A 14,414-nucleotide genomic window follows, 5' to 3' on the forward strand; every position below is an offset into this window, starting at 1 on the left:
AATGGAGCAGTGGGGCAGTATTGTTGAGAGTACTGGTGTACTTGGGGGGACCACTCCCAATTTTAGAAGACATCCAAGCCCAATTTGAAGACATAATAATAATAATTGATATAAATACAACTTTATATTATAAACGCTATAGCGATATTTCTATAGATAGGGTAATTGAAAAATATGGCAAGTCATGTCTTAATGTCGTTGAAGATTACAGATTACAGATCCATTATCCCCGAGCGCGATGGCATAATAGCTAATCAAATAATTCCAATTGGTTAGAAGGGGTGGAAACGTACAAAGATACCCTTCCATGTGAAAACTGTTGAAATGAATTATGTCGAATTAAAATCTAATTAGATACATGAAATATTTTTTGTATTAAATTATCAGATGTCGGTTTTTTTTTTTTTTGCTTGTATTTATTAATGAATATACGAACTTTTCTATATGTACGTATAGTTTTAGAGGTATAAAAATATTTTTATATAGTAACAGTTAGTATAGAGGTGGTAGATGCCTTTGTGGTTCGACACCAGAGGCACCACCGCCACACCTATATCTACCTCATAACAGCAGTGTCAAGCGCTGCTGGGTTCCGGTTTGAAGGGTGTGGTAAAGAAAACATACTTTTCCAAGGCGTTGCAACTTAGTCCTCAGAGATAGCAACGCATCTGTGTTCAACTTCAGATAGGAATCTAATTTAATCTAGGGTTGATTGTAGATGTCCATCGGTGACAATAGCCACTTACCATCAGGTGGACGGCATGCTCGTTTGTTACGTCAATACTATAAAAAAATGAAACTCAAATTTTTGTGAACGAAATAATTCGCTGTGAATCGAAATAAAAATTACGAAGTACTTATTAATGATTCCGTGGAGCGATTGTACACGTTTTGAATTTTTAAAGCCGTAACAAAAAATAACAAAATCAACCTTATTGAAGCGGAACATAATAAATTTAATTTGAGAATATTTTTATTTATCACGCATTAAAATCCCATTCTTATTAATAGCACATTTTGTATAATCATTCTAATATGCTAATTGTAATAATATATGAATTAATCAAAAGAAATAGAACTTATATTTACATTTTTAAAGAATGTACTTATTATATATGCAATATAAATATTTTGAAATTATTTTGAATTCAAAGCTAGTAGAAACCCTTGCATTTATACTACGGCAATACCTCTGCCATGCCTTTTTCTGTACTGTAACAGAAGTGTTAAATGCTACTGAATTTTAGTGTGTAAGACAGAGAAACTTACATCAGACTTTCTACTTCCGTTCTTATGGGTAACAAAGACATATGAAAGATCAAAACGTTTCAATTTCTATATTGAGTTCATAAGTGTTTATTTCGTACTTCATAAAATTTTCTGTTATTTTTCCTAATTACTCACTTTTATTACCATTTCATATTATAAGTTTCAAATTAATATTCCTATTTCACCATTTACGAAACCGTAATAATTCGCTGTATACTAATATTATGTTACGTTACATAAATATTGTAAGCACTTTGTTACTCTAAAACCGAACAAGAAAATCCGAAGAATTTCCGCTCTACAACAAAGTAAAACTCGTGCTATTATAAGCACATTCGTGCCCATTTAAATATTATTCGCTCGCTATAAAAACCTCAGACACGCCTTGTTCGCACTTGACACATATTTTAAATAAATTTACTCATTAACGCTTCCGCAAAATATTATCTCACCGTGAAACACAATTGTCCGTAAATCTTTTCGGGTGGGCTTTATTTTCAAACGCAACAATTTACAGAGGTGGAATGTTGATTTCTTTTCAACACAACAAATAGCCAAATGAAATCCGGTCCATAATAAACAGTTAAGTAATTTAACGTGTAGTTTCAAAGGTCGTCTTTATTTAGGTACACTGAAATGTAATGCTAACTAATTTGTTTATGAATCTAACGGTTTGTGTGCTAAGGTAATATATGTTTCGAATATTTTACATGATTTAATTTTAAACATTTAGGTGCAAAATATTATTTAGTCCCTATTAAGTTTCAGTATAATAACAATGAATAAACAAAAAAAAAAAACTTAAAAACTCAGATTATTCTATACCTCTATTGGCCATACAAATATCTGCTTTTAAACTAACATCATTTAATTATCTTAAGTATGTTATATTTGTACATTTTTTCCTTTTTATATACGGATACTTTAATTCGATTTTATGGATTATGGTCACGACGAACTTTCAATACCGCGAAGAAACTTCTGACAGGCTCTAATGGTAATTCTATGTTCCATAACAATATAAAGGCCTGTTTAAATTAATGAATCTCAATTCTTATTTTAATACGTTCTTTGTATTACCTATACTATATTAAGTTACGATTCATCTATTTTTATATTACGCCTGTATGTATGTATGTATGAATGTATGGGGCAATGGATACATTTTCCTAAGATAGTTTTCACCAACTTAAAAATTAGTGATTAATTTGTAAATGTACACACATATTAAGCACCGATGACAATACATTCATTAATACAAATAATTTAAAACAAATACCTATAACTCATTCCCAAATTGGTACTTATTTAATATTATATATATACTAGCCGTACATATTTAAACTGGTATTTAAACTGGTATACTACTTAAATAACAAAACAAAGACATTTAATCTAGAGAAAATGACACCGAATCGAGTTACATGCTAAGCCATGAACCTACGGTCAGTGAAAGATCGAGAGCGGGTCAGGTGTCGCTAGAGCATTGAGTGCGGTGTAGCGCGATGTGAGAGTGCGGTGAGAGCATGGCGGGGCCCGTGCGACACCTCTCCTACCACCACGAGCCTGAGCCCAGCGCGAGCTCGGTAAGTATTTACCTTTTTTTATATTTGTGCCTAACGATAAAGCAGACGTGCTACCTGATGGAAAGTAGTCAACGTCGCCTATGAACATTTGCAACACCAGAGGAGTCTCCAATGGATCAACGGCTTTGAAGGAGAGCTCTTTTTGCACCTTTTTTGAAGAGCCCCATGTCATAGCGCTCTGGGAATACCTCAGGAGGAAGTTCATTCCACATCTTGCACGTTCGTGGCAAGAACGTCCTTGCAAACCGACCTGATATAATTCATCATTATTATCATCATCACCATCAACCCATTACTATCCCACAGCTGGGTACGGCTCTCCTCTCAGAATGGTTAAGCCATAGTCTACCGCGCTGGTCAAGTCCATATTGGTAGACTTCACATACCTTTAAAAAATTTTGGAAGATTTTTCAGGTATGCAGGTTTCCTCAAGATATTTTCCCTTACCATTTAAGCAGATGGTAATTAATTTCTAATAGTTCTATCTTAGTTTCTAGTAGGTCCAATCTAGTTACTAAGCTTCAGCTGCCGTATGTTTAGCTGTCACAGCCTCTTATCTCGTGAACCGTAAAAAATAAACACTTGAAATTTTCATAGAGTGATTTTATTTAGAGCGCTATAAGAAAGAAAAGAAAATAAAATAAAAATATGATAGCACTCTCCGTGTTTGATTCGCACTTGGCCAATTTACATATAACCCCACAAAAGGATTGCTTGCGTCGTGGATGCCGTGAATTCACATAAACACAAATACACAAACAAACCCTTAATATGTAGTACCATTAGTATGAATTTTTACGTTTTTAAAAAAATGACTGTTTTTGTTTACGTATTTTCCAAACATTTTCAATCAGTTCAAACATTCTCAATACAGTCCACTAGGGGCACTGATTGGAAATGTATGGGTAAATACGTAAACAAATACAAAAACAGTAATTTTTATAAATCGTAAAAACTCATACTAAGGATACAGAACAGAAATCTATATTCATTTGTCCAGCTGGGTAAAGACTAAAACATATTGATATACGGACCGATCCGTCACGTGGGCCGTCAAAATATAAAAGAACCTTTTAGCAACCCCTTTATGTCTATCTATACCAACAATCAAAAGTATTAAGCATTGCTTTGTTCTAACGTGCGGTAACAGAAATAACGAAAGAAAGAGAAAGCAACGTTTCTGAGGTTATATTGTCTTACTTAAGGTTGTTTTTAGATGTAGCCTTTGTCATTCCTACAGTTTAGACGAATCCATCGACACTTCATATATTAATCTGCAAATCCGTTTGGGTCGTGCCAAACAATGAGAAATACATAAGCTCCAAAGATACTAAGTACCTAATTTTTTTTTTTTTGTTTTTTTTTTTTATAATATAAGAGTAGCAGACGAGCATGCAGTCCACCTGATGGTAAGTGGCTACTGCCGCCCATGGACATCTGTAATAAACCCCAGATAGGATTAGATATTCCTACCTGAGGTCGGCCACAGATGCGCCGCTACCCCTGAGGACTAAGCTGGAATGCCTCGGAAAAGTCTTTCTCCCTTACCACACCCTTCAAACCGGAACACAGCAGCACCTAACACTGCAGTTATTAGGTAGAAATAGGTGTGGCGGTGGTGCCGCCGGAGTCGAACTACAAAGGGCTCTACCACCTAATCTCCGCATTCGGCTAAAAATATAAAATATATCAAGTCCCTATATTTCTTACCTATAAAAAGAGCTGTAAATATAACTAATATCACGTTGCGAATGGATACAAAACAACAAACAGTGCTTTAAAAACTTTAAATAAACTTAGTATAAAAAGTCAGAAAAATTGCTCTTTTAAATAACTTGGCAATTTAATGTTGTATGCGATGCGCTGTCTAGAATTGCCAACTTGGCAGGGTGTTGCACGGATTGTAGTCTTTATTACTGCAGGCGATTTGTTGGTTTATTTTTTATGAAATTCCGCACGAGGCAGTGCGCACAATCTCATGTACACGTGTAAAATTTTGGCTATGTCTCCTACTAGCTTTGTAAAAGTTTGTGCATATATTCTGATCGTGAAACTAAAGCCGAACTGCTCAGGGTAAAGGTTTTAACGTCTAATATATTTTGGATTCATAGGTATATTTACATCATAATTGTACTTTTGCAGCCCAAAACTCTTTAAAGCTAAAATTTAGAAGACTGTCAGGTCGACCAAACCTGAAGCTCAGGACAGACCGCATGATACCACTGTGCCATATGCTTGGTCTTTCCAAAACCATACTGTAGTATAAGTATGCAATCGATGCATGTCGATGGATGCAATCTAGAAGAATATAAAAGCTCCAGCACATATGCTACAATATAGTCTAAGCAATCCTCGATATAGATTCTTTTCGGAAGCTAAATGCACACTTTAAAACACCGGTTACAGCTACTTTTGGACACAATGCAGCAACTGAACACGAAAAATGCTATGCAGCAATAATGCAGTAGCTAAGTTGATACTGCGACCGAACTTGACAAATGACCAAAACGTGATGTAGAGTATACATAATCGCCAAAACCGAACAGCTGTTGCCAGAAACAGTTAGTCTGTTAAGGCTATAAAACAAACAGCTTACGGATGAAGCATCTTTATCATTATTTTTTTTTTATAATATAATTGTAGCAGATGATATACTCCACCTGATGATAAGTGGCTACTGCCACCCATGGACATCTATGATCAACCCCAGATAGGATCAAATATTCCTACCTGAGGTCTGCCATAGATGCGCCGCTAACCCTGAGGACTAAACTGGAACGCCTCGGAAAAGTATGTCCGGGAAAATTAGCTAAAATACCCCGATTATAAAAATAATTAAGCGTTATTATGTTTTCTTCAAATGCTTATCATGAGAGTAGGCGTTTCATCTAATAAAATCGAATGCATTTCAAAGTATTATATATCTATTTCAATTCAATTTACATATATATATGTAGTATATATAGGGTCTTATAATAATAAATAGAATCATGTCAGACGAGATTGTAATAAGGTTTAACATATATTCCTGGAAAAGTTGTACACCGTATCCAGTTACGTAGCTACATACGTTATTCGCTCTGCTGATCCAAACTACTTTCACTTACACGAGTTTTATATTCCCTTTCTATTGTACATATATTGTACATGTATTGAATTTATTTATCAGTCCCAGTGCATTCTTTGTACGGCACATGAATCATTTTTTTATGTAAGAGATGCAAACAAATATATATTTGCACGAGCTCGAACAGAGATTGACGCAAAGGGGATAAGAGATGTGTTGTTAAAAATGAGAGAACTGAGAACCTGAGAACTAAGTTGAAACGCTTCATATTAATGTTTTATCGCTGCACGCATACGACAAGAACACAGCAACGCAAAATTGTTGTTATCGAATAGAATTTTACCGTAATTTCTGCCGCTTTTCTAGAGTTTGATAAATCTTAAATTAAGCTTGTTTATGTAAAAAATAATCAAAGAAATCAATGGGTTGCACTCTGAGAGTGCCGGCAGAAGTGAAAACTTTCGAAACTTAACGCGAATAACAAAATATAATAAATAAAAAATGAAACTGACATCTATTGACATATTTTTTTTCAAACACCGGTTGAAATCTTGACATTTGCAGTTTGCTTCGTTTCGTTTTATGAGTTTTCGAACAAGCCACATATCCTGACGCGAGTTTTACATTTTTACCTATCACAAAAGCGCCGCTAAAAAAAGTGTGTGTGTGTCAGCTACGACGCACGATTGGAGTTTACTCCTTACGAACGATAATTATGATATATATCGAATAGAAAAAAAGGGTAAATGAACGCATCTGCTAAAATGATAAGAGAAACAAACATATATCTGTAATTATTCGGATTATTTATATTACTTCAAAAATAGAAATGGGTCGTAATAATTTAATATAAGTATTACAAAATATTATATAAATATAAAATATATTTAATCAATTGATTAAAAATAATAATAATAAAAACACTAAATAAAAGATCTAGCTGTTCGTATTTAAAATGTATATTATTCATAAATGTAAACGATAAGCTTACCAATTAACCGCATCCATGTGTTTTTTGGATTCTTCTTCATTATCATCTAAATCAATTTCTTGCATATTTTCAAATTTTTTTTCAACTTTAATCACTTGATGATTTGTTTAATAGTACATAAAAATACACGTATCAATGCATAGAAGTACAAGAAAACTTTAAAATCAAAACATTAAAACTTGATGGTTAGGTTGCTGTTTATGTACGTTGTATATAGATGTATATATGGGCGCATGGGTATAATAGCGCCATCTAGTGGCAAGTTTTATAAATTGTAAGTTTGCAAGTTTATCAATCTATGTATTTTGGTTCCAAATATTATAATGGTAACTTAATATAATTGTTTATATTAAAGTAAATTTTAATATAAAATAATTATTTATATTTAAACAATGTTAAACGTCTTATAACTTAAAACTTAATAATTATAATTTCTTTGCCATCTATAAAATATCCTTGTTGCAATTTACGGATGCAATTTACATGAGACTCAATAAACATGTTATTATATGTAATTTGGATTGTTTCTGAATGTTTTATAATTCTAGAATTCATTTAAAACGTATTGCTAATTTTATATAACTTATTTTGAACATAATTCATTAGCAATAATTCTGTAATAAATATTAAATAATACTGTTTTGATTTTGCCCGTTTATCGTTGATAGATGGTGCTGATCAATAATACATCCATTTTTATAAGTTAAATTAATATATCAGTAACTTACAAAAGCCTCTTTATGTTAAAAACTTATTTTGCTAATATTACATCTTATTCAATTGCTTACTGATTTTATATGTTACTCTTCTTTAAAAACGTTCATAAAAGATTGTTAATCATATTATGGCGCCAATGTTCATATTTTTCACAGTGTTTATAAATGATCAAACCTATAACTTAATTTATGCAAAAATGTAAACAAATTAGTTAATGACGTTTTAATATTGCTAATTATTTTTATTGTAATAATTACTTTCATATGGGATTTGAACTTACTGTATTTTAAATTAATAAAAGCACTCTTGATTCATATTTTGGTTAAAAACGCTACTTCCTTTTTGAGAGGATATGATGATTGTAATAAAAAGGAGGGATTGTAATGGTACGTTGCCGCCCAGCGACATGTACACATGTCCCAAACGAAATGTACCGTAACCGTCCACGGACATGTATACATGTCCGAGTTTAGCACCTTCGTATTTGGCTTATTTTAAATTATCTATGTTTTATTTGTGGCTAAAAATACTTTTAACACGTTAGCTGCGGAACGCGGCTTAAAACACCTCGTCCATGTCTGGTCGTTATAGCGGTAAGAAAAAACTTTAACTTCTCTGTGGTGCGAGAGGCATAACTTCCGTCTGGTTCAGTGTAGGAGAGTGATAACTATATGTTTGTGATGTGCTACTGATTCCTAGTTCTATGGTACACCAACCTAATGTCGGGTTTGTTAGACCTCGTACCGCACTGAACAAATAATAATGCTAACACAGTGCGGAACGAGGTTGGGAACGCCACGTTTCCCCACGCACCTCGTACCGCACCCCACGCTAGCTTCACGTGGTTAGTGTTGTGCAACGCAGTCGAGGCTGCGTAGCGACAAAGTAGGACCGCTGTCTTCATGTTGAAAATTATCATGTCGAAACGTTGCCGAAAAAAGTTGATCATGGAGGAAGATGAAGAAAAACCGGTTGAAAAATCTGAGCCAGAATCAGAATACAGGAAGATATTTCAAAAACAGGTAAGTCACAAATATACTCTGTCTAGGTGAAAGTCCAGTAGTGAGACTTGGCAGGCTAGGCGTATATCCGTATAGTAAGAAATTACATTATAGATAATTACGTTTCCTGTTATGGTTCAAACAAAAGTTAAGTAGCTACATTATTGATATAGGAAACGTAGGCAAAATCGTTACCGAGTATTCCGATTACTCTTTACCCTAATCTACTCGCTCCTACTTTTCAGAATCCACTGCAAAGAAAGCACATCATCTCGATAAGGGTCCAAAGGAGAAGAGATGTGTCGGATGCTACGAAAAACTCCGCACATTCTTGACATGTCGTGAGGCAGACAAAAAAACCAAAAAAAAAATCTCACGGAATGCACTGTTTGCAAAAAACCTTATTGTCGTAAATGTTTCAATGAAAAACATCCATAACTTTTCCCCTTTTTGTATTCATTCTGTCCATAACGTTGATAAATAAAAACAATAAAATAAAATCGATATTTATTTTCCCATCACTAAATTATATGGAAACCTGCCATTTTTCAGTGCGGTCCGAGGTGCATTAGACCCACATTTTATTTTACCCATAGAATCTAAAGTAACGAATTTAACCAAGGGCGGCGGCAGTTTTAGGTTAATCAACTCATTGTTAATAATAATCAAGACAAAAGCCGTCGATTTTGTCTTATTTGGCGCCAAAAAAAGGATTTTAGTCTCCTTCGGGCGGTGGGATTTAACACGCCTCGTGCCGCCACAATGTCGGATATAGGACGAGGTTTAAAACAACTCGTAACGCAGTAATGGAAAGTACAGAAAAATCTGTGCCGCAGGGAACGTGTTAATATGTAGTCTGTGAACCTATTTTACCGATACAATGCATTCCTTCACGTCACTAGTACAAAAAAATAAAATTATGACATTTCTATTCAGTGACTTCACTGGTGTTGCGCGTAAAGTGTGGATATATATGTTTGTCTCTTTCTACGTAACGCCTCAACTTTTCGTGTTACACTTGATTTTACTCCTCATAAAATTTCCGTACCGGGCCTTATAACTCAAATCGTTTCTTAAGGAGTAAACTCCAATAAACTCCAAAAAGGTTTCACTTCAAAGTACACTACCAGGGCAGATTACATGATATTTATTGTAATACTAGCTGACCCGGCAAACGTTGTGTTGCCATATAACTTATATGGCAACACAACGTTTGCCCTTAATTTTTTTTTACTTATATGATATAAGTAAAAAAAAATTAAGGGTGAGCAACCCTTATCCTGTTTTATTATGATACCGGATAAGCACAAAAAAATTCATCAAAATTGGTCAAGCCGTTTCGGAGGAGTATGGCAACGAAAACTGTGACACGAGAATTTTATATATTAGATGAATATCTCCTTATATAGAAGCGTTGTCTGATTTACCCTAATTTAAAAACCCAATTATTACGATTTTTGGCACAAAGGAGTTTCAGAGATGTTTAATGAATGTAGATACGTGTGAAGTGATTCAGTGTGATTTTAATGATCAAGCTTATTACGATCTTATATATACAATTCCAAGTAAAGTCTTATTAGCTAACTAATCAAACTAGCTAAAAAGGTATTTAAGTACCTGCTTATGAAAATTAGATAAATATTTAACAATTTTGTATGTTATAAGCGTTTGGAAAGGCGGGAGATCTATCGGTGCGACCATTTCAAACACTAAAGAAGTACATTATCCAGTCTTTTTTAGAATTTCATATCATAGCATTGAAGTAGCTCATAAGGAAGTCGGTTCCACATAATTACGGCACGTGCCGACCACAAGGAACGTGCAACGGCCGTGGAGGATCTTGTATTTTTTGTCCTTCAACCAAAAATCCGTTATTATTTTTGTAGCTTTCGGTTGTTCTTCCAATCGACCATTTCCTGTGTTATGTTATAGAAAAGTCTTGTTTCTTAACCTATAAATAAATTGTACTTACAGATCAATTGAAGTAGCAATATTATAAACAGCGATAACCTAGTGGTCGAAACTCGGCCTCTCAATCAAATCCATTCGAATCCAATGTACGCAAGGTACCTCAGATATTTTTAATACATGTGCAATTTACAGATTATATATGACTTGTAACGATGTAACGATGAAGAAAAAACTCGCGATGGGCACCTACATGCAGTTTTCAAAGATGTGTAAAGTCTATCAATTAGTACTTGACTAGTGCGTTTGACTATAGCTCCTCCACCTCTGATCATGAGTTAGCTCTCTTGCTCTGAAAGTTAAAGCATGACAGTAATGGATCGACGATGATGAATCAATTTAAACATTATTTGTAAATTTAAATATATTATGTTCTCTGTATCTTAAACAAAAAATGTGTTTTTATTATAACTTACTTCTCTTTAGTTATCAAGCCGTAGCAATCTAAATGTGTCGGTTAGTCCCGTGTGTGTTTGAGTAACTCCACCCCAGACAAATAATTGTCTGGCTCATAAACATTTGCAGGAGAAGTTTTCGTTCCTACCGCAAATGAAATGAATGTTGTCAGAACTGAGCGTTTAATGTACAGTAAAAAACGTAAGTAAATAATGATTAAAATTATGTGACAGTATGTATTTACATGTTTTAGAGCAACATCGTGCTTAGTTATGGTTTGAAGGGCGTGGTAAAGTCGCTTAATAAGATGATCTAACATAATTAGACGTAGTGTCATGCATTTGTTATCAGTAGGACTCCTGCTCCAGGCAGTACTGTTGCCAAGGCCGTGAGCGCTAGAGATAGAGTTTAGTATGCGCCCCCTAATTAATTAATTTGAATATTTTAAGGTGGTAGAACCCTTTGTGGTTCGACTCTGGCGCCGCCACCGCCAAACCTATCTTTACCTCATAACAGCGCTGCTGTGTTCTGGTTTGAACGGTGTGATAGGCGTTCCAGCTTAGTCCTCTGGAGTAGCAGCGCATCTGTGGCTGACTTCAGGTAGGAATATATAATCCTATCTGGGGTTGATTACAGATGTCCATGGGCGGCAGTAGGCACTTACCATCAGGTGGACTTCATGCTCGTCTGCTACTCCTATATTATAAAAAAAAATCCAAATGTGACAGTACCCTTGGAGTTTCAACTCCAGTAACGAAACCACCATACCCATTTCTGTAATTATAGTAATGATAAGCGCCGCTTGTCCTGATTTAAAACGTTTGGTAAGGGAGGAATAATTTTACGAAGTTTTCCATCTTAGTCTTAAGAATGCCACTTACAAGGACCACTTGTGGCCAACTTTCGTTAGTACACCAATCCCGCCCTGATTACAGAGGTTACGGGCAGTAGAGATCACGTGAGGCTATATCTATTTTGACAGAAAAAAATGGTTAACTTGAATGCAAACTAATATCTGTTTTCCCGGGTTTTCCGTATTTAGGCAGAGCACTAGTAGTAAGAGCTTATTTGTTTGTTAACGTCTCTTTGGAAATTCCTTTATCACAACTTTATACACAACGGCCTAAAGTAGAATAACTTTAAACAATACGATATTATCTACGGCTACCAATTACAAGTATACACCCGACTACTGCAAACAAAACCTACTAATGTGGGTAATACCCCTATTTGTAGTAGATACAATGTACGCCTAATTACGCAAACAAAACCCAGGTAAAATCCATTTTTACCTAATGGGGTAAAGTAATTTGCGTACAAAATACAATTTGTTGTATAACTTATGAAAGTAAAGCGCTAATTTCGTCCTTATAAAATATTACGACCCTAATTTCTCCTGTGAACATGCAATTTGCGAGAGCGCTTTTTGTTTTTTCCACCCTTACTTCTGTAGCAGAATTTTTAAAAAGCCTGAAATATTAATGGTTGCAACTTTTATTTATCACGACGTTAATTAAAAATATTTAGGTAGTGGGGAAATATAGGCGTGCAACTACAATTTTACTTACGAAATAGTTATGATTTTCTGGATTTTTATTGTGTGGTACCCTAGAAGTAGAAAGAAGAAGAGCGTCTCGTTTTCAAATAAACGTCTATTACAGTCACCACCGCGACCAGCCGCCAAACGTTCGTTTGCTATAAAAGGCTTTTATTCCAATTTATACCATTATATTACCAAATTTGAAAAATTCTACCCTTTTTGTTTTGTCCGTCCGTCCAAATATCAAAATATCAGCATTACTTAGACCACTTGGTACTGTATAAACAACATTCGTTTAGCGAAGTCATGACAAATAAATAAAAAAATGTGGGGACCTACCACAAGTATAGCCTAGGAGTACGTATAAAAATACTTGTTTGAGCAAATAAATTTCGAGTACCCTTCTTTTCTTTGTACTTTTTAACTATTAAAATTTGTGCTAAAGAATGGTGACGCATCTGTAAGTGGCTTTAAATAGGACGTTGGTTTGATAAAGAGTTGGTTACAGATGTCAATGGGTGATGATGATACCGGTCTGAAGCGCAAAAGGTTCCGGGTTCGATCCCCGGCCAGACAGATATCTGAATGATGAATTTAGATGCCTGTTCTGGGTCTAGGTGTTTGTGTATTGGTCTTTGTGTATGTCCATGGCACCCTCGATATCAGTTTGGGGCTGTGAGGGTAGAAAGCGTTTATTTGTTTATTTATCAGGTGGACTTCATTCTACGTTGCTACTTCTTATAAAAATATAGACATAATAAAAAAATAGCAATAGAATAATAGCATTATATAAAGCCGCATCGCAAGTAAAAGTCTTTATCGCGTAAAATAAAACCGCGTTGAGTTTTGAAGCAGGAGCCAAAAATCCTCTTTGTGATTTCCACTGCGATTCTCTTTTCCCAGCCAGTGATGCATATAACTGTGTTTTAATTAATCTTCGGTTCACATCACATTGACGCAATGCCAGAAATTCAGAGCGATTTCTCAAGCAAATATAAAAAAAATGAAAATTTCTTTTATAAGAATTATCTGTATTTTTCCTGACTAAGGAAGGTAATGTTTTTCGAGCGTATGTATATATTTGTATAGGGGAGTTAGGGGAGGCCTATGTCCAGCAGTGGACTATTAAAGGCTGATTGATGGTATGTATTTGTAATTCTTTGTAACGCACTGCAGCCCAAACGGCTTGACCGATTTTAACATACATATATAGAGGTTTTTGATTTAATTTTAACATATGATGTGTCGTTGCATTCGTCTAATTACTGGGAGCGATATAGGCTATATTTTCAAGCAGTCGGCTTTTATAACAATTCTCTTGTTTGTATTTGTATCGAAGTTTAGAAAAATAATTGTATAATGTGAAATTTGTAACAATTTAAACATTTGTTTGAACGCAAACAACTGGGCTTTAGCCGTAATTTTCTGAAAGCCAAAGGCTATTGGTGTAATTTGTATTATATTTCTAAACAATAGACTTCCAAAATCAACCATAGACAAAGTAATGTAGTAGACTCCTAATTTCAATATGTATTACATTCGAATATAATTATTGAAACCGACACCCAAATATTTAGTAGATATTGGTGTATTAACACGATTGATTGTATCGGTATAGGAAAAAATATCATGTAGGTAATTCGTAAACGTGACCGCAAAAATATACTTAGAAGTTCTTGGGATTACTAGGAATCTAATTAATTACTTCCTCTAGGGAGTTAACACACGAATCCAAATTCACAGGCCGGTCCTGTAGGGACGTTCGTTTAAAACCTCAACACCCATTATACGTGACATTTGTAATAAAGCCTATTTATATTATATTAATACCATAGTTCAGTGTAAACTCTGTATGATATAGTAATAATTCAACGAAATT

General features: G+C 34.5%; 1 protein-coding gene across 2 annotated transcripts in view; it reads left to right on the top strand.

The window, feature by feature from the left end:
• The window catches only part of dcma (decima), a 133,220-nt gene that overhangs the window by 97,572 nt on the left and 21,234 nt on the right, over positions 1 to 14,414 (top strand). The window contains exon 1 of one of the 2 annotated variants that reach the window (XM_073088621.1): positions 2,631 to 2,855. The exons of the other annotated variant lie outside the window; for it this stretch is intronic. Coding sequence (XP_072944722.1) covers positions 2,796 to 2,855 — 60 coding nt within the window. The 5' untranslated portion in view covers positions 2,631 to 2,795. Of the gene's footprint in view, positions 1 to 2,630; positions 2,856 to 14,414 lie in introns of those variants that run through there. 2 annotated transcript variants of the gene reach the window in all.

Source organism: Epargyreus clarus, unplaced genomic scaffold, assembly GCF_041222505.1.
Source record: "Epargyreus clarus isolate Ecla_fem2 unplaced genomic scaffold, WU_Ecla_fem_2.2 ptg000003l, whole genome shotgun sequence".
NCBI lineage: Eukaryota > Metazoa > Arthropoda > Insecta > Lepidoptera > Hesperiidae > Epargyreus > Epargyreus clarus.